At 39.2% G+C, this 19,539-nt stretch overlaps 1 protein-coding gene across 1 annotated transcript in view; it reads left to right on the forward strand.

Annotated features, from left to right (window-relative positions):
• Positions 1-19,539, forward strand: part of Bmp3 (bone morphogenetic protein 3) — a 51,814-nt gene that overhangs the window by 19,604 nt on the left and 12,671 nt on the right. The window contains exons 7-8 of the mRNA XM_005388497.2: positions 26-210; positions 6,159-6,291. Coding sequence (XP_005388554.1) covers positions 26-210; positions 6,159-6,291 — 318 coding nt within the window. The remainder of the gene's footprint in view (positions 1-25; positions 211-6,158; positions 6,292-19,539) is intronic.

Here is a 19,539-nt window from a genome sequence, read left to right on the forward strand (position 1 = left end):
CCCGCAGTGCCGTTGGCTGGCTGAGATCGGGCGCGCCGGGTGTCAGAGTCGCAAGAGGGGAGAAGTGGGGAGCAGGGAGCGGAGCGGGAGCCTGGGAGGCTGCAGAGGGAGAGGGCGACACCCCGCGCCCGGCGACTCCTCCTGAGGGTCTGCGACACCTCGACCGACCCGAGGCGGCTGATGCCTAAACGGGCTGCGGAAATCCCCTCGGTCTGGGCTTTACAGTGCTAACCCAGAAGCAGATGCCCTTTGATGCCAACCCCAAGGCCCAGAAAGAAAGGCACTAGCACTGCCCGGTCCCCGGCCCCGCGCGCCTCGTAGGTCGTCTCTTCTCCGGATCTCGCACCCGCGCTCGGTGTAACTGTATTTGGCACTTTCTACTTAGGAGTCCCTTGGTGGCACCCAAATGAAACCAGGGGTTTGCGTGTTTAGATTATTTAAAAGCCATCTGGGCGGATAGGGGTTGTACCATCCACTCGGAGAGGAACTGAGGACTGCGGGAAGGAGGAGTAGCCTTGGATCATAAACCTCCAGGAATCTGCCTGCTGAAAATCTGTCTGCTCATCCCATTTTCAACACAGATCACTGCGGCTGAAATTCATGGTTTAACAAGGTTTTTCCTCGACCCTGTGGTGAGGCTAATAATTTATGCAAACAGCCTCCCTCCCTCGTGCTAACAGTTTGAGGGAGTTTCCTGGATGCTGACTTTGTATGCTTTGAAGATGCAGCAGGTTTTTCTTTCACAACTTTCATGATAGACGGTGCTGTGACTTCCAAGCCTGTCTTCAGTGAACCCTTGAGAAATCGACAAAACTTTTCAAGAAAGGAGGCTGTGCCTCAATGCTGTGTCAATGCTGTCAAAGTCATTGGGAAGAAATTTCCCAAAACTTCAGTACTTGGGACTCCTAGAAACAAAGGAAAACTAGAACATCCGTCAAGGGAAGGAAGCCTGAGGTCGACACTGTAAATGTGTTCGAAAGCTCATAAGCACGATGACATTTACAGTAAATGTGAGTTATGCTGTTTAGTGCAGAAGGCTATCGCTGAAGTCTGAGCTGAACCGCATTCCACTTTCTTCTTAGAACCGGGAGCCTGACCTGGGAGGTAGCCGACGCTAAGGAAAGGAAACTTCCCTGTCCAAAGCACAGCATCCCAGGCTTTGACAGCCAGCCAGCCACACCCGCAAACCATCTATGTACTTAGCGCATGAGGGGTGGGCAGAGTTCAGGGAAGGAGCCCTGTGGAGGTGGGAGGGGAGCAAGGACTGGAAGGCAGAGGGTAGACGAGGAAGCTGGCAGTCTTGCAGGTAGATATTCAGATCATGCCTGCCGTGATGGTCACCTTCTTGGTTGGGATCCTAGGGAATGGCTGAGGCACCCACGAGATACACAGTAATTTCTGTACCAACCAAGTTTCATTTTGACTATGAATCTGCAGGATCGGATGAGGGATTTGAGTTTCTTCTGTTCACACGTATTGTACAGTCTGTTGTCTTAGGCACCATATACATTGTGGCTTCCACCCCTTCTGCGTGTTGTAATTTCAGGGTCTCTTATCAGCCTCTCTGTCATCTTCTATCATCTAATGATAAATTCTGATGCAGAGTCCAGACCTTTGCTTGAAATGACGAATTACAGCTCGAAGCACATACACAAGGCTGTGTGCCCTGATAAGAAAAGTAATCCCTTTAGCATCCTAGAGCCTGTCTTAATGACTTATTCATCAAATGTAGACATTCATTTTTTGTGGAAGCTTAAGTGTCATATTACCTCACTGGAGGCTCCTGGAGAGGTGGTTCACGTTGGACCCCTTCCAAGAGTGTTTAGTTACCAGCCCACTGAAAAGACTTTATTATAAGGCAGTTTGGGCTGGAATAAGGCTGGACTCCAGGAAGGTGCTAAGGTTTTCGTGTGAGTGCTCCTCTGGCTTTACCATGCTGGCATTTCCATAGCGCCCCTTCACCTTAGGACCTGTGTTCTGGTGTAGGTGAGAGATGCTGTCTGCATTAATAAATTAGATATGCTTTCCAGTTCCACCTGTGTAAGTTTCACAGGATATAGGACTTCTGTGTACCAAAGACGTTACAGACTGAGTGGCAGATCGATGATACACTATATATATATATATATATATATGGAGCGCCTGCTGACTCGGCAGACTGCTATTTAAGCTGAGTTATAGCCTGCTATAGAGACCTATTGGATCTTTGGAACATACCTGATTAAAATTATTGTTCTAAACCTAGAATATCTTAGGTTGAAATTTAGCTGCTGTGGTCTCCCTGTGACTACTTCCTACTTAAACCATTACTCGATGGTGGGTGGCACCCATCCTAAATACACTTCTCCCTCAGCTCAAGGTAGCTGGTGTGCCAAAACTATAAGTTTGGAGGGCTTATAAGCTTTCTTGTGGTGTGTAAGAATTTACATACAGATAGAATTACTGACAGCAGAGAAGTTCAGCCTGCTTAAAACACACCCTTCTGAGGGAAGACAGAAGGACATGAAACTTGCTTTGATTTTAATCTTGATTTGAGTTTGTCTTGGCTACTGTGGGGTAAAAGGATGTCTTGTATGGAGATTTCTTCTGTCTTGATCCTTTAAGATGGATAATATATGTTCATTGTGTTCTCATTATCCCCATACTCATGTAATCTTATTTTTCTTAATCCTAAATGTAAGCTCCTCATAAAAGCAATTAAAACACATATGTTCTTTCTAGAAAACCACCACTACTGATGTTGTACAACTACAGAAAGATTACATTTTAGTGGGTATATGTCATCTTTTAAAAAGCACACATATTTCATCAATAAAAAACGATGATAACGAGTTAATAGAGACTCACACATGAATATTTTTCCTTCAGTGAAGAGGGGAGTTTCTTCTTAATAGGAACAAAAACCTTTAAAAGCAAAACATTATGATTTTGACCTGTTTCTGAAGCACAATTCAAAATACAGGGCTTTGAGACATAGGTTGTAATTAAGGTTTATGTGAGCTTCACTCCGATGGGAACTATTCTTGTCAAATACAGGGACCAGTGGGGAAGGCATCGTTTTTTGTTGGCCTTGACAGTGAGAGACCATGATGACTTCATTAAAACTTAGTTACCTGGAAAGGCCTGGCAGTTTAAACTAAAGTGTACTTGGATTATCTGGTGTTTTTATTTAAAGGACAATTGTACATCTGGAGAAGAGGAACAGGACGTGCAGCTGCTTTGAATTACACACTACTTTGAATACATGATAGCCTTTAATGAAGATTTTACTGTAATAGGCAAGACGGTTTACAATCTCTGACATTTAAAAATCCATAGTACCATGGATTCTTGATTATCCATGGTAAATGGAAAGGAGAAAGAATTAATTACATAAAAAAAATACAAATTTAGCTTTATAGTGTAGTTAGACACACTCAAAGGGAGGAAGTGACTGTGGAGGTCAAGGAAGAAACCTTAAGCAGGTAATTGATTCAGGAAGATAGTTCACTCATATTTGTACATTAAAAAATAGGAAATGTGGTATTCACACACAATGGAGCACTACTCTGCCATAAAAAAAAAAATTTGGCTCATTTGTAGGAAAATGGGTGCATCTTGAGACCCTACTGTTAAGTGAAATAAATCAGACCCACAAGTTCACATATTGCATATTTCTCTTTTATGAGAAACATAAAATATAGATAAAGAGCAAAGTGGAGGATCGATGGTAGAAAGTAGGAAGATAGATATTTCTCAAGTGGGAAAAGGATCAGAAAATGGAAGGAGGAGAGAAAAAGAGGGTGAAAATAAGAACTGATACATGCTAGGTATGTGTACAACCCCTACCACACACATGTAATGCAAGCATTATGTACTGTAAACATGTACTAAAAAATTATAAAAAATTAGAGTTGCAAATGATCAAACAATTAAAAATATGCATAATGAAGAAGAAAATTAAGATAATACTTAATTAAATAGGGGCATGAATATTAAATCTACTTCCCTGTATTTTTACATTATAGAATTTTGTGTTTGGAGGAAGCATTGAAGAAAACTAGTCCATCCCCTTTCTTCAATGGAAACAGAAATGGGCACCATGTTATTTGATAATTTTTCAAACATACAGAGCTCACTTCAAAACCTGTTATTTCTAGCGGCCTGATCTAATTTTCTAGACATAATTTCACAAAAAGAGATCCCTGGAAGATGTTAAAGGTCATAAATAAAATTAGTTTTCATGAGCAAAAAAGTTTTAGGGAGGGTAATAAGTCTTTGCTGTGGTACCTTTCAGGGCTTTTAAATGTTAATGAAATCCCTTAAAGTAGCCATACTTCCTAAAATGTCTAGTTGGGAAAACACTAGTTTGGAACCTTACTAATTTAGCAAGAAAAAAGACAGGCAAAATTCAGTGGTAACCACAATTGAATACGGACAGTTCTCACTCCCCACTTACCTCATGATGTCCATTTATATTTCTCCTTTTTTGAACTTGGATCCAGTTGACATTGCACCATTTTCCTTTTATATTCTAAAATTCTCTGAATAGAATTTTAGACTCTGTCATTATACTTTATTTTCCCCATTTTAAATTACCCTTCATTATCTTCTTCTATATGATTAATATTTCTTGTTTCTCAGCAAGTATTATGCTTTAAAAGAAAGCTTTGTGTAAAAATGCACTGGAAAGTATATGTGCTGCTTTGTTAATGTTTTGCTCCCACTAATATTTCACAAAGACACATTTATTCAAGATAGCTATTAAATTCCTTATATAATCCCCAGTATTTGTTGTATTTAATAGGTACAATACAAATTATACCTATTAAAGAGCCTCAGGAAAATCATTGAGCAACTTGACCTCTATTTTCTATTGGCTAGGTAGGATTTTTACACTGAAGTTTCAGATCTAACTTTTCTCCGCAAATTTTGATGTTGTTCCCATTTGTTAAATTTGCTTATCCCAATAATCAGTTGGTATCTTGACAATTTTATTTTGATGGTAATATTGGAAAGAAATTTGGCAATAGAGGAAAAAAATCACAAATAGTCTCAGCTGGAACTTTCCTATGCAAAGTTTCAGTTGAATGACTTTATTATAAATACATGAAAATAAAATTTGTAAATGGAAATGCTGACGTATTATTAATCAAATGACTCAAGAATTGCCATGATAAAGCCTACTTTGGAGTGATAAATATTGAGAGCATAACCAGAGTGTCTTTATGTATGGAATATTCTTAGCAATCAATAAAATTGCTAGTCTAGTCACATGTGACTAAGTAGTTGGTTGTATCTTTGTGTATTGACATAGTAGGCAGTAGTAAACTATTATAAAGTATCTTTGTGGCACAAATATTTTAGGGATGATATTTTTAAAGCAAAGATTTCTCTTTATTTAAAACACCAGCATGTAGGTCAGAGAGCGAAATGACCTTGCTGTGTCTATTGGCCCCTTTACTGATGTCCCTTCCTTGAAAAGCCACCTTCCCAGTCAGCAGAAGCTGCATAAAAGCAGCACCCTTACTGCACCCTGAAAATAACAGTGTTTGGGCAACATGATCCCATTGTATTACCGGTTTCAGTTGGCTTTTCTTACTCTACTAAGAAAGATACCATCAATCCTTCCATATAATAATTACATCCAATGATTTAAGAATTCAAGGGTCTTTGTCCAAACCTCTTATTTTATAGTTAAAGCGGCCGAGGTCCAACATGCCCTTATTTACTTTTCCTTCAAAGACCCTTTTAATTTAATTGCATGAAATTAATCTAAAGACTGAATTGAGTATAATTGCTGCACTTAGTTATAGATTAAGATAAATGGTTTTCAAGTAGAAAAGATCACTAGAGTATTTATTTTTCGATTGCCTAAAGCTAAAACTTGGAAGATTTAAAATCCAATCTTGGCTGAACTGCCAATTAGTGAAAGAATCTAATATGGATATTCTCAGTTACTTCAGCCATGAAATGGGTTAACTCATACCTACCGTGTTTGTCTCACAGAAAGAGTGAAAGTCAATTTAGAAAGTGAATATAAACTCAAAGAAAGTGCATTACAAGTTTAGAAAACCTACATAAGTGAAGTATTCTTAATACTTTGAAAAATTGTCTCCCTTTATCTTCCTACCGAACCTTAAACGTATCTCAGATGTTCACAATATGCATTTTTATAGCACAAAGCACAGTTGGATGACAGCGTAAACACAGAGAGGTGGAGGCCATCTTGCAAAACAATCTACGGTATTCCACCCTACATTCAGCAAGCAACTGTGCCTGTCCTCCCACCCTGGTGGCTGAAGGGAGCAGGTTTGTAGTTTTAATAGAAATTTCTTAATTCAGCCTCATACTGTGGTCACAGGATTCACAGCATCAGCATCAGCATCAGCTATAAATTGTTAGAAATTCTCCACTCTTGGAGTGGAACTCAGAAATCTCTGTTTTAATAAGACACCTAGGTGAATCTGATCCATGTCTGGAAAGCACGGTTCTAAGCATGTATCCCTCACATTGTGGGTGTTTTACATGATCCCACCACCAGATTGATTAGCATCCTCGTCCTAGTTCTACCTGGTGCTTTTAATGGTCCTTTCTATGGACAAAGGATTTATTCGATTACATAATGCTAAGCTTCTTTTGCTTAGGAAGGTACATCACTGTCTAGGACAGCTTTGCCCTGGAGTGGGCATGGAAGTAAGCTAGACTTACTTCCCTAAGTAAGACTCTTACCCTTCTTTCATAGCCACAGAATTTGTCACCCTAATAGATCTGCTAGAAAGAGAATGATGTACTCAGGGGCCTCTGAAGCAAGTCCGCGGAGGGAGGGGAGTCCCAAACACTTCAGGCAAGTTGAATTTAATGTTTAAGAGATAAAACAAGATGGTATATATTCAAGGTCCTTAGTTTGATCGAAGGCTTGGAGTCAGAGCCAGAGAGAGGAAGAGAAAGAGAAGAAAAACTATAACCCAAGCAAAATTTGCATCAAAACTAAATAGTATTGGAAGGATTTCTCGCGGGGCATATTATCACTTATATGTCAAGTAGTGATGCTGTTCTAGCTCAGGTATAACTGTTCTAGTAACTCTTCTAATGCATGGAAAGAAACAAGAAAAGCTTTCGTCAGTTTGAGGAACGAACTACTTGAAAGTTTGGGGTTTTTAACTTTGTTTTTTAGTCAGAAACACCTCTGAATCTGATACGTTTACACAGTTGTTCATTCAACAAATTGAACAAACCCTTTCCAGGATGTGAGCGCCCAGACTGTGCAAAGCGCTAGATGTACAAAGATTTATAGGAGGTGCGCCTGCCCTCCTACCCCGAGAGCTCACAGTCTGGGAATGCCTTGGGCGGAGGCTACATGCAGATAAACTGACTAGTGAACATTTCACTATTCTAGAAAAACATGTATTATATCATCGTTGGCCATATTTGGCTTTGGACATAGAAAATGGTTCTTTTGAGAACCCATAAAACTCAGTCGTTTGAGCCGGTTTCGGCAAGAAAAGCAAAATTCTACGACTGTTCCGTGGTCCTTTGCCTGCAAGCGAACAGCGGCCTGGAGGACTGCGGTCTGGAGGACTGCGGGCTTGACTGAGTAACGTGCGAAAGGGTCCAGCCAGTGCCCGCGATGGATTTGACTCTGTCCTGGGCACCCCAGCAGTGCCCGCTGCGAAACCGCGTTTGGGGAAACAGGTAGGGGTGGGGACTGCTGTCAGTGACACATTTTCTGTATTACTGAGATGTTTTCTCTGCTTCCTGGGGATTTAACTAATCATCAAGATTCCATCTAGTCTCTTTGCTTTAAAGTCAGCCTTTACATGGAAGGCTTTCCATTGTACGCCCTAACTCCCTTTCAAAGTGTTCCGTGTGGGTCAGCGCAGAGATCAACTCGCCCCGCCCACCACGCGCGGACGCAGGGCCTCAACCAGTGCTGGAGGAGCGCAGAGCCGCCCCGCGTGCAGGTCCCCAGGCCCTGAGTCAGAGCTGTGTCCCGCAAGCTAAGTCCTTGCCTTCATTTGATGCAGGTGCTTTGTTTTCAGATACAAACAGAAGTAAAGCTACTACCTTTATTTAACAATCAGACTCCTTAAAAAATCTATATAGGTGGTAGACAATCTGGGTTCCTCTCCAAAAACAATTGCTAACTAACCTCAGTAGTCCTTCTTTTTTGCGTTTCTTCAATGAATAGTTAGAATTTAACTTGTTTATTCATAAAAGAAGCACTTACTATTACTTGAAGGTCAAGCTGTGTGTTTGCAACTGACGAGTCTAATATAAAACAGGGCCTTGTCTTTAAAGTCTTTATGGTCTGAAGAAGGAGTGACCCTGTAATGAAACTGTAACAGAGGCAGAGTCCTAACCAAACGACTGGGTCACCAGGACAAACTTGCCTCTGAAGGAAGTACCTTTTGCTTTGCCTTGAAAAGCAAATCTGAGGAGGATGTGGTGGTACATACCTGTAATCCTAGCGCTCAGGGAGGCTGAGGCAGGAGGGTCACAAATTCAAGCCCAACATGAGCAACTTACTTACTTTAGTGAGAATGTCTCAAAAAAAAAAAGAAAAGAAAAGAAAAAAAGAACCCTAGCTAAAAAAAGGGCTGGGGATGTAGCGCAGTATGAAAGCTCCAGGTTCAAACTCTTGTACAAAATAATAATAGTGACAACAATGAAAATATCAAGAAGCAAAATGGTGGGACAAAACATTCTGGAGACAGACGCCGACAGGCAGCGCAGTCCCAGCAAGTGTGTAGGAGAGAACGGCTCATTCAGAAAGTTCCTCAGCCTCCAAGCCCCGTTTCAAGTCCCACATATTATGACTCAGAAAATGCAGACTACAGTTTGAGTGCCAGCAGCCAGCCCTCACTACATTGCCGCCGCTGTGTTACCAGCAGGAAAATTGGCTTGCTCTAGTGCAAGCGAACAGTGAGAGTGTGGCGCCACCTATTGGTAGCTATAGCTTCCCGTCAAAAATAGTTCGGGAAGAGCTGGAAACAAAGCCCATTGTAGTTGATCGCAAGGGATCTGAGAGGTTTTGTAGTTTGGCTTTTCACACGCTATCCTATCCTAAGGAAATCCCCCTTAGCTTTGACTTGTGGCCAGTTTCCACAGGCATGTAGCTGGGTCTGATTAAATCAGTCAGAAATGCATGACTTATACTGGCCTGGGTTCGGTCCCCATTCTATCGTCTGCCGTTAGATCCCCGCTTTGACCTTGAAAAGATAATCCCTGATCTTTCTTCAGGCCCTCAAATACTTGAAAATTATTCTCAGGTCTTTGCTAACCTTTTAATTGCCTTCCTTCAATGAATATATTCTTATTTATTCAACTCAATTTTAAAAGACGGTTTTAAGACTCCTCATCATCTTACGTATTTTCCTCATTGCTCTTACTGCTTTAACAGACTGGTTAAAATGGCAACAGAAATTTGGCATGGTGCTCTAAATAGACTGGTGTGGTATACAGGTAATATTTCCTACTAAAGGCTATGCACAGCTTAAAAATGCGTAAGCTATATTTTATAATCTGATAAGGCCCACTTTTAAATATTATTATATTAGATTTTTAAAAATCAGATATTATGCCTCAGGTTTTTCTGACTATAACTGCAAATAGATAAGTATCTGACTACTTAGGAGAATAGAAAAGGTGAACGTTAATGAAGGCATGTTTTCACTCACTGATATTTAGACTTGGATATCTGCGTGCATAGGTAGATCTGGGGAAGAGAGACCTAATGTGAAATACCGATGAAGTACAGTAAGACGCTCATTTGAAAAGTTAAATTAATATAAAATCTACAAAGTGAAAAGGCATGAAAGTAGCTGAACAGGAATTATGTATTTCTACATGCAGGGAGGCATTTGTCTCATCCTTAATTTTTGCTTTATACTCATTTGCTCAACTCCACTCAGGTGTCTTTGTACTATTTTTCTCCAAATTAATGCCCAGTAAATATCTGTTGGTTTGCTTTGGGGAGAAGGGCGTGGACTGATAGAGACACGGACTTCTATAAGATCAGAGAAGGTGAAAACAAAGTATGAGTCAGGAAGCCAAGGCACTATTTATGAAATGGTGGAGACTTCAAGCTTATTGTTTAAAAAGAGAAGAACAGGAGAGCAAGGCTGTAGAACAGGCCAGCGGAGATAATATGCTCCCAAGCTTGGGTGTGAATGGCAAGACCCAAGACATCAAATGCCGTGTGCAATATAACATTTATGGTTAGAATCTAACTGCGAATGACTGCTCCCCTAGGACTTTGACTACCTGGTTTAAATTGAAATGCTTTTATAATTTCTACTTAGAACATGGCCAATAATTCTTACCCAAAGCTTCCAGGTACGTAGCATTACTTCTTCTCTCTCTTACACTTTCAAGTCTGGTTCAAAGTTCACTCCTTCTTTGTGTGTCCCTCTTTTCCTTATCTGGGGAAAGTTACTTGCTTCTTCGACTTCAACATCATTAACACCTTTGACAGCTAATTTTACCATCAGCACATAACTGCATGCACGCTGCACCCGTATCCCTTTCCCCCATGGCAGTGTGAGGAGGAGGAGCCTTTTGTGCAACCTGTGACCCAGCCATGGGTCTAGCACGCTACAAATCTTCATTCATATTTGCTAAGTAAAATATTTTCTTTTGCTTTGGTCTCCACCAGGATTATCTTTATCTAAAATGAATCATAAAGACAGAAAGTTGCATTTCAAGAAGAGAATCTTTGCCCAATTTACTGTTTGTTCTGCATGTTGGTGTTGAAGGAGATCCTAATATTTTACTACATTAAAAATGCGTTTTAAAATTTTCTTCTTGGACCCTATGTCTATAATACTAGTGGTTATTATAGCCCACCACCATCCAAAGGAGATTTCATGTAAGCCACAAATATGAGCCACATATATAATTTTAAAATTTTAGCTACATTTAAAATGTGACAATCAATAAATGAAATTAATTTTAATAATTTAAACCCCCTATATTCATATATAATCATTTCTACACATAGTCAATATGATATATATTAACGTACATTACATTTTTGGTACCTAGTCTTTGAGCTTTAATGTGTGTTTTCTACTTCAAGATATCTTGAGTTGGACATCACTGTCTGGTCACCATCACACTGGACAGGGTGCTTCTGGTTAGGTAATATCAGTGAGACTTCTGTGTGCTCTGTGGGCTTTATTTGCATCAGTTTGATTAGTCCTCACAGTAGCTTTGCAGCTGGCACTTCTGGGCTCACTTTACAAAGAAGTGTCCCGAGGTTTCAGTGCTCAGGTTATTGGTCTGAGGGCCACTGTTGGGCACAGTGGACCTGGGACTGGACCACAAGGCTTTGACTCCCATTTAACGCACAGAAATAGAATGAGAATAATGGAGAAGCGCAGTGTACCGATTCTGAGACTTTTTATAAGAATATGTTGAACTTCAGGCATGGGGTGCAAGCTAACTAACATAAGTCACAGGGTGATGAAGCTTGTATGGAGAGGCAATCATCTGAAGCACAACGGGAGAAAAGGGGCAGGGTTAGTTTACCGGGTGAGACCCTGGTGTCCCACCCTTGGTGTCCATTTATTCACGCAGTCTGTGTGGCAACCATTCCATGCCACAAGCGTAGAACAGAGCGACTTTCCTGCCTTCCTTTTTTTAAACTTTTTTTTTTAAGAAAATAATACCAAAAAAAAAAAGAACAATAGCAAAAGATAAACAACACAAAGCAAGGACATTAAAAATGATACAGGGTTTCAAACTAAATGATACATATTAACAGTGGTTGTTATATTACACATTGTTATGTTCAGTGAAGTTGCTCAGATTACCAGATGTAAGAATAGAAGATTGATCAAATCATTAAAGGGAATAAGAAAATAATAATTTAAAAGAACATTAGAGACAATACATAGTGTCACTAGGCAGGATTGTAGGTATTCACCAATGGATATTACACTGCAAATTGTTGTCATCACATAAGTTGCTCATATTACCAGATACAAACATGCAAAATTGGTCCAAATATTAAAAAAAAATTTAAACATTAACTGTTCCCTCAACAAACCATCAGACACCAGCAGTACAGTTATGCCACCAATCCATAATGTATAAAATGACTTAGTACTTTCTTTTTCTTCTTTCCCTCATCCCAGTTGTTCCTTCCTTTGAGCAATTTCTTTCCCTTTCTTATTATTTATTGTACATTTTGAGTTTTATTTACTCGTTCATGTTCTTACCCCAGAGAGACAATATGATGTTTACACATGTGGGCCCAGTTTATTTCACTTGAGTATGGTCTCTAGTTACATCCATTTACCTATAAAAGCCTCGAGTTTATTTTTTTTTATGCTGAGTAATATTTGATTGTATAGACATACCACAGCCTTTTTATCCATTCCTCAATTGGTGGGCATTTGGGTTGTTTCCAAGATTTAGCTATGACAAATTATGCTGCTATAAACATGGGTGCACATATATCACTGTGGTATGACATTTTTAATTCTTCGGGAAATATACCTAGAAGGGGAATAGCTAGGTTAAGTGAGACTTCTAATCCTAGTTTTGTGAGGAATCTCCAGACTGATTTCCACAGTGGTTTCACCAATCAACACTCCCACCAGCAGTGGAGAAGTGTTCCTATTTCCCCACAGCCTCTCCAGCATTTGTTATTGGTTGATTTCTTAACAATAGCCATTCTTTGTAGGGTGAGATGAAATCTCAGTGTTGTTTTAATTTGCATTTCTCTAATGACTAATGATGTTGAACATTTTTTCATATATTTATTCACCATTAGTATTTCTTCCTCTGAGAAGTGTATGTTCATCTCAGATGCCCATTTTTGGATTGGGTCTTTGAATTTTGGGGGCCTGATTTTTTAAAATTTTTTATATGTTCTAGATAGGAGTCCTTTGTCTGAGGGGCACTTGGATAAAATTTTTTCCAATTCGTGGGTTTTCTTTTTACTCTGTTGGTGATTTCTTTTGATGTACAGAAACTTTTCAATAAGTTGAGTGTTGTTGAGTTGTTGATTCTTTGAAGTATTTCCCATGCAGTTTGGTTTCTGTTCATGAATTCTCTGCCTACCCCTATGTCTTTGAGAGTTTTACCTACTTTCTCTTCCAGTAGATTTAGTGTTTCTGTTTTAATACTTAGATCTTTGATCCATTTTGACTTTAGTTTCATGCATGGTGATAGACATGGGTCTAGTTTTAGTCTTTGGCGTGCAGAAAGCCACTTTTTCCACCACCATTTGTTAAAGAGGCTATCTTTCTTCCAGTGAACATGTTGGCCCCTTTGTCAAAAACAAGGTGGCTGAGTGTGTTTGTATCTGTGTCTGCATCTTCTAATCTGTTCCACTGATCTTCAGGTCTGTTTTTTTGCCAGTACCATGCTGATTTTATCACAGTAGCTTTGTAGTATAATTTCAAGTCATGGATTGTTATGCCTTCTACCTTTCCTTTGTTTCCCAGGATTGTTTCTGCTATGCTAGGCCTCTTCTGGTTCCAGATGAATTTTAGGAATGTTTTCTCTAGATCTGTAAGATATACTAATGGTATTTTAATTGAGATTGCATTGAATGTGTCCAACAATTCTGTGAGTATGGCCATTTTCACAATGTTGGTTCTTCCTATCCATAAGCATGGAACATCTTTCCGTTTTCTGAAATCCTTTTCAATCTCTTTTTTCAGAGTACTTTAATTTTCACTATATAGATCTTTTACTTCTTTTGTGAGATTGATTCCTAAGTATTTCATCTTTTTAGATGCTATTTTGAAAGGTATGATTTCACTAATTTCTCTCTCGGTCTGCTTGTTGTTTGTGTATAGGAATGCTATTGAGTTTTGAGAGAGAACTTTGTATCCAGCTATGCTACTGAATTTAGTTATGAAATGTATAAGCCTTTTGGTGGAGTTTTGGGGTCTTCTATGTAGAGTATCATGGCATCTGGGAATAATGATAATCTCACTTCTTCTTTTCCTGTCCTTATTCCTCTTATTTCTCTCTCTTGTCTAATTACTCTGGCTAATATTTCCAGAACTCCTATTCAGGAGTGGTGACAGTGGACATCCTTGTCTTGTTCCTGACTTTAAAGGGAAAGCTTTCAGTTTTTGACCATTTAGAATGACATTAGCTGTTGGTTTCTCATAGATAGCTTTTATCAGATTGAGGTAAAGTCCATCTATGCCAATTTTCTGTAGGGTTTTTATCATGAATAAGTGTTGGACTTTATCCAAAGCTTTTCTGCCTCAACTGAGATGATCATGTGATTTTTGTCTTTGGCTCCATTGATATAGTGTATTACATTAATTGATTTGTGTATATTGAACCACTTCTGCATTCCTGGGATGAATCCCACTTGGTCATGGTGTATAATTTTCTTGATGATTTGTTACATTCTGTTTGCTAGTATTTTATTGAGAATTTTTGCATCTATGTTCTTTGGGGAGATTGGACTGTGGTTCTCTTTTTTGGTTGGGTCATTCACTGGTTTTGGTATCAGGATAATTCTTGCCTCCAGGAATGAGTTGGGGAGAATTCCTTCCTTTTCAATTTCCTTAAAGAGTTTGAGAAGTATTGGCATTAAATCTTCTCTAAATTTCTGTAGAATTCAGCTGTAAATTCATCAGGACCTGGGCTTTTCTTCATTAGCAAGTTTTTTTATTACATTTTCAATTTCACTTGCTCATATAGCATATTCAGGACTTTTATATCTTCTTCATTCAGCTTTGGTAGTTCATATGTATCTAGAAATCTATCCATTTCCTCTGTGTTTTCTATCCTATGAGAGTAAAGATTTTCAAAGTAGGTATTGATGATCTTCTGAATTTCTACAGGGTCTGTAATAATTTCATCTTTCATTCCTTATTGCATGGATTTGAGTTTTTTCTTTCCTTTTTTTGATAAGGTTGGCTAGGGGTTTATCAATTTTATTTATTTTTTCAAAGAACCAACTCTTTAATTTATTAATTCTTTGTGTTTTTTTTTTTTAGTCTCCATCGCATTAATTTCTGCCCTGAGCTTTATAATTTCCTGCCTTCTCTGGGCTTTTGGGTTGATTTGTTCTTCAATTTCTAGAAGCTTGAGGTTCAGCATAAGATTGTTTATTTCTGCTCATTCTGTTTTCCTGAGGTAGGAATTCACTGCTATAAATTTCCCTCTGAGGACTTCTTTCATTGCATCCCCCAGGTTCCTGTAAGTTGTATCTATATTTTCGTTTGATTGTACATAGTGTTTAATTTCTTCTTTAATTTCATCGTGACCCATTGATTGTTCAGGAGGGTGCTGTTTAATTTCCATGTGTTTATGGAATCCTTGTGATTTCCTTTGTCATTAATTTCCAGTTTCATTGCACTATGGTCTGATAGTATGCATGAGATAATTTCAACTCCTTTGCATTTCCTTAAGCATGTTCTATGTGCTAGCATATGGTCTGTTTTAGAGACTGTCCCATGTGCAGCTAAGAAGAATGTGTATTCTAATGCTGTTGGATGGAATACTCTGTACAGGTCTACTAAGTCCATTTGTTCACATATTTGGTTTAGTTCTGTTATTTCTTCACTAAATTTTTGTCTAGTTGATCTATCTCTTTGTGACAATGGGGTTTGGAAGTCCCCTGTTATGATTGTCTTGCTGCTTATTTCATTTTTCATGTCTATTAAAATTTGTCTTATGTATTTGGGTGCTCCTGTGTTTGGTGCATAGATGCTTATGATTGTTATCTCTTTCTCTTGAAGTTTTCCCCTCAAAAGTATGTAGTGACCTTCTTTATCTCTTTTAATTGTTCTTGGTTTGAAGTTCCCATTGTCTACAAAGAGAATAGCAACACCTGCTTTTTTCTGGGTACCTGTTGCATGGAATATTGTTTTCCATCCTTTAATTTTCAGTCTGTGAATTTCCTTTTGAGTTAAACGTGTTTCTTGTGTACAGCATACTGTTGGATTTTGTTTCTTGCTCCAATCGGCCAGTCTACTTCTTTTGGTTGGTGAACTGTGTCTGTTTACAATGACGGTTATACATGATATGTATTGGCTTATCTTTGTTATGTTGTTTTCCTTTTGTTGGTTCCTCTTGTTTGCCTCTGTTTAATTGCATACTCTGCTTGGTGTTTCCTTTCTGCTGTTGTTCTTAAAGTTGTGGTCCTTTTTTGTCTCTTTCTAGAATATCTTTTAGAACTCTTTGTAGGGTTGGTTTGGTACTCATGAAGTTCTTCAGTTGATCTTTCTCGTGGAAATATTTTATTTCTCCATTCATTTTGAAGGGTAGTTTTACAGGGTATGTCAATCTGGGTTGGAAGTTGTTTTCTTTCAGGACCTGAAATATTTCACTCCAAGCTCTTCTTGACTTGATGATTTGTATTGAGAAATCTGCTGTGATTCTGATGGGCTTTCCTTTATAGGTGATCTGTTTCTTTTCTCTAACAGCTTTCCATATTCTGTTCTTTTGTTGAATTTCTGGGATCTTGATCACTATATGTCTCGGTGTAGATTGATTTTGGTTATGGCTATTTGGAGTTCTCTATGCTTCACTTACCCAATGTCCAATTCTTTTTCCATGCTTGGGAAATTTTCTGCTATTACTTCTGCAAATAGTCTTTTTATGTCATTTCTGCTGACAGCTTCTATTTCATTGATACCTATTAATCTTACATTATTTTTCTCTGCTTTGTCTTGCAGCTGTTGAATTGTTGTTTCTTGGTTTCTTGTTATTTTTAAGAGATCCTTTCTTTCATGGTCATTCACAGCAATGCTGTCTTTAAGGTCAAAAGTCTATCTTCAGCTTTGTTTGAGCAGTTTTGTCAGCTTTCAATGAAAGTTTTAATTTCCTGGATATCTGTTTGAATCTGTTTTATGGATTCCAGTTCTTTCCTATACTGTTCATTCAAGGTTTCAATTAATTTACTATGCTCTTCTATTTTTTTTTTGTCTTCTTTAGATGTGCTAAGCAATTCTTTCATTATTGTTGTCATTTCCTTTTCTACCTCAGAGATCATTTCTGATCTGATGGCTTCTATGGCCTGATGGAGTTGTTTCTTTACTTAAACTGCTATCATTTTAGAAATTTCGGATGTTTGACTTCCAAGCTCTTCTGTGTCGATATCTCCTGGACTTGTTCTGGGTGGGGTAGAGGTCTGAGATTGCATTTTGATCCTTTGTTTTGTCATTTTCAGAGATTCAGAGGTTCCCTGGAGCTCAGCCTCACACCCAGGATGATGTCATAGTAGCGGGGCAAGGACCCAAAGGTCCCTGGTGGTTGGTGTGACTCCCTCAGTGATGTGTGTGTGTGGGCAGGGTGTAATCCCCAATACTCCCACAGCTGTCAGGGAGGAGCACTCAAGGCCCTTGAGGTTGTCTGGGGCTCCCCTTGGCTCCCGAGCTGATGTGGCAGGGGTGGGGCCAGCTCACTGGAGTTCTTCAATCTTTCCAAGGTGCAGCTCAGCTCCGATGGGGAAAGAGGGGAGGAGGGAAGGGGCAGGGAGTAGACCCCAGGCCCCTAAAGCTGTCCAGGTTTCTGCCTGGTCCCAAGCTTGTCTGTGGGGGAGGCAGCAGCTCACCAGAGTTCCTGAAGCTGTGCAAAGTGCAGCTCAGCTCCAATGGAGAGAAGGGAGGAGCCTGCCTTCCATTTTGAATCCCCATGTGCTACATAAAGTTTGGGTAAAAGTATAGGCTGCAGTGACTGGGATGAATTAAGGCCCGAGTCTGAAACAACCTAGATGCCATGCTTTGTTTGAAAGGTCTGTAAAATATTACCCTGGTGTCATGGTTTGTACAAATGTGAATGAATGGCAGTGTTCTCCTTTTGCTTCACACAATGTTAAAATGAGCCAGATATGTTTCCCATTGCACTTCTGTGCTTGGGGACTAAGTGAACTCATTTTAAGTTTCAATGTCTTCATAAAAATGTTTTGTTTTTACTGAAACATGTTTTTGATCAGGAGCATAATTTCACAATTACGTGTGTGTTTCAGAAACAAATATATCTGTGGAACAAGTGCATGGAGGAGGAGGGCTTTGGCTCAGCTGACCCATCCCGGACCAGGGATCCTAGATAGAGTTCTTGCTTTAGCCTGACAAGTAACTTCTTAGATCATCTTAAGAGAAGGAGCCAGCTTGTGCCCTTACTAATCAGTATAGTCCTCTTATTGCCTCTTATTTCTGCATTTGAAGAACTGGAAATTACAATTAAACAACTTCACTGATTTTTGATACTAAGAATTGTACCCAGAGCATTTGCACTGAACTACCTCACCAGCCTCCTGCCCTTTTTTTGGAGACATGTCTCACTCAGTTGTCCAGGCTGGGCCTGACTTTGTGATCCTCCTGCCTCAACCTCTCAGAGTGCTGGGATTACAGGTATGCCATGGTGCCCAGCTCAGAAGTTTAACTTTTAAATTCACACTGTGTCAAACCTCAAACTGCACAACAGAATTTTTTGACACTGGTCACTATAACAATTTATATTTAAGAAACATAATTCCTTTATGAACTGCTTTACCTATATCTCACTTGATTTTGAAGACATGAGAGGTAGATATTCTATCCAGTTTATGAATAAGAATGTCAATTTGCCCACAGTTACAGAGTCATAAGTGGCTAAGCCAGGATTACATCAAGGTGAGTATAATTCCACATGCCTTATTTTGGAGGCTTTTACAATAATTTGCCAAGTGTGTAGGACTAGATCTTCACAGTCTCCAGACTTCTGAGTTGCCCTCACCTCTACCCTAAGTTTACTATTTTATTCTAAATTTCACACATTTATGGTACTTCAGTAAAAAGTAAAAATTAGCAAAAATCATTGAACTTTGCCTTAATCATTTTTGGGCTTTTAAAATTACTCGCTTATTTTCTTCCTTTCTTTCTTTTACTTTGTTTCTTTCTTTCTCTTTCTTTCTTTTCTTGCCTTATGTCTTGGTTACTTTTCTCTCATTGCTGGGACAAAATACCAGATGCCCAAAATTAAGGAAGGAAAGGTTTATTTCGCTTACAGTTTCTGGAGCTTTTAGTCCATACTTGGCAGATTACAAGGCAGAGTGGCACATGGCAGAGGGCTACAGCTCATGGCGGCAGAACACAGCAAAAGCAACAAGCCCAAAAGCCAGGAATGGCCACAAGAAGCCTCTTTCTCTCCCTTATGTATGCAAACTATCTACCCCAGGGCTGCTGTAGCTCTCACACCTATAATCAATCAATCTCTAAAAGCCTGCCCCAGGACCGCATGAGGCTTTGGGGGGACACCCAGACATAAACCATAATGCCTTACCAAGCCCTTAAAACAGAGGGCTGAATCATTTTTATTTTGTACTTTTAAAAATTGAGATAAAATTTACATTAACATGAAATAAACTATTTTATGTAAAAAAAAAAAACAGTGGGAATTAATATCTTCACAATGTGGGTCAATTACCAAGTCTATGTAGTTAAAAAATACATCCACCATTCCAAAGTAAGACCCATAACTATGAAGGCATTTCTCTGTGAGGGGGAACTCTTGCCTCTGGCACCTGGTAGCAACAGAACTGCATCTGTCCCTATGGATTTCACTGTTCATATAAATGCAATCAAATAGTATGGA

This window comes from Chinchilla lanigera, unplaced genomic scaffold (genome assembly GCF_000276665.1).
Source record: "Chinchilla lanigera isolate Chin_1 unplaced genomic scaffold, ChiLan1.0 scaffold00032, whole genome shotgun sequence".
NCBI lineage: Eukaryota > Metazoa > Chordata > Mammalia > Rodentia > Chinchillidae > Chinchilla > Chinchilla lanigera.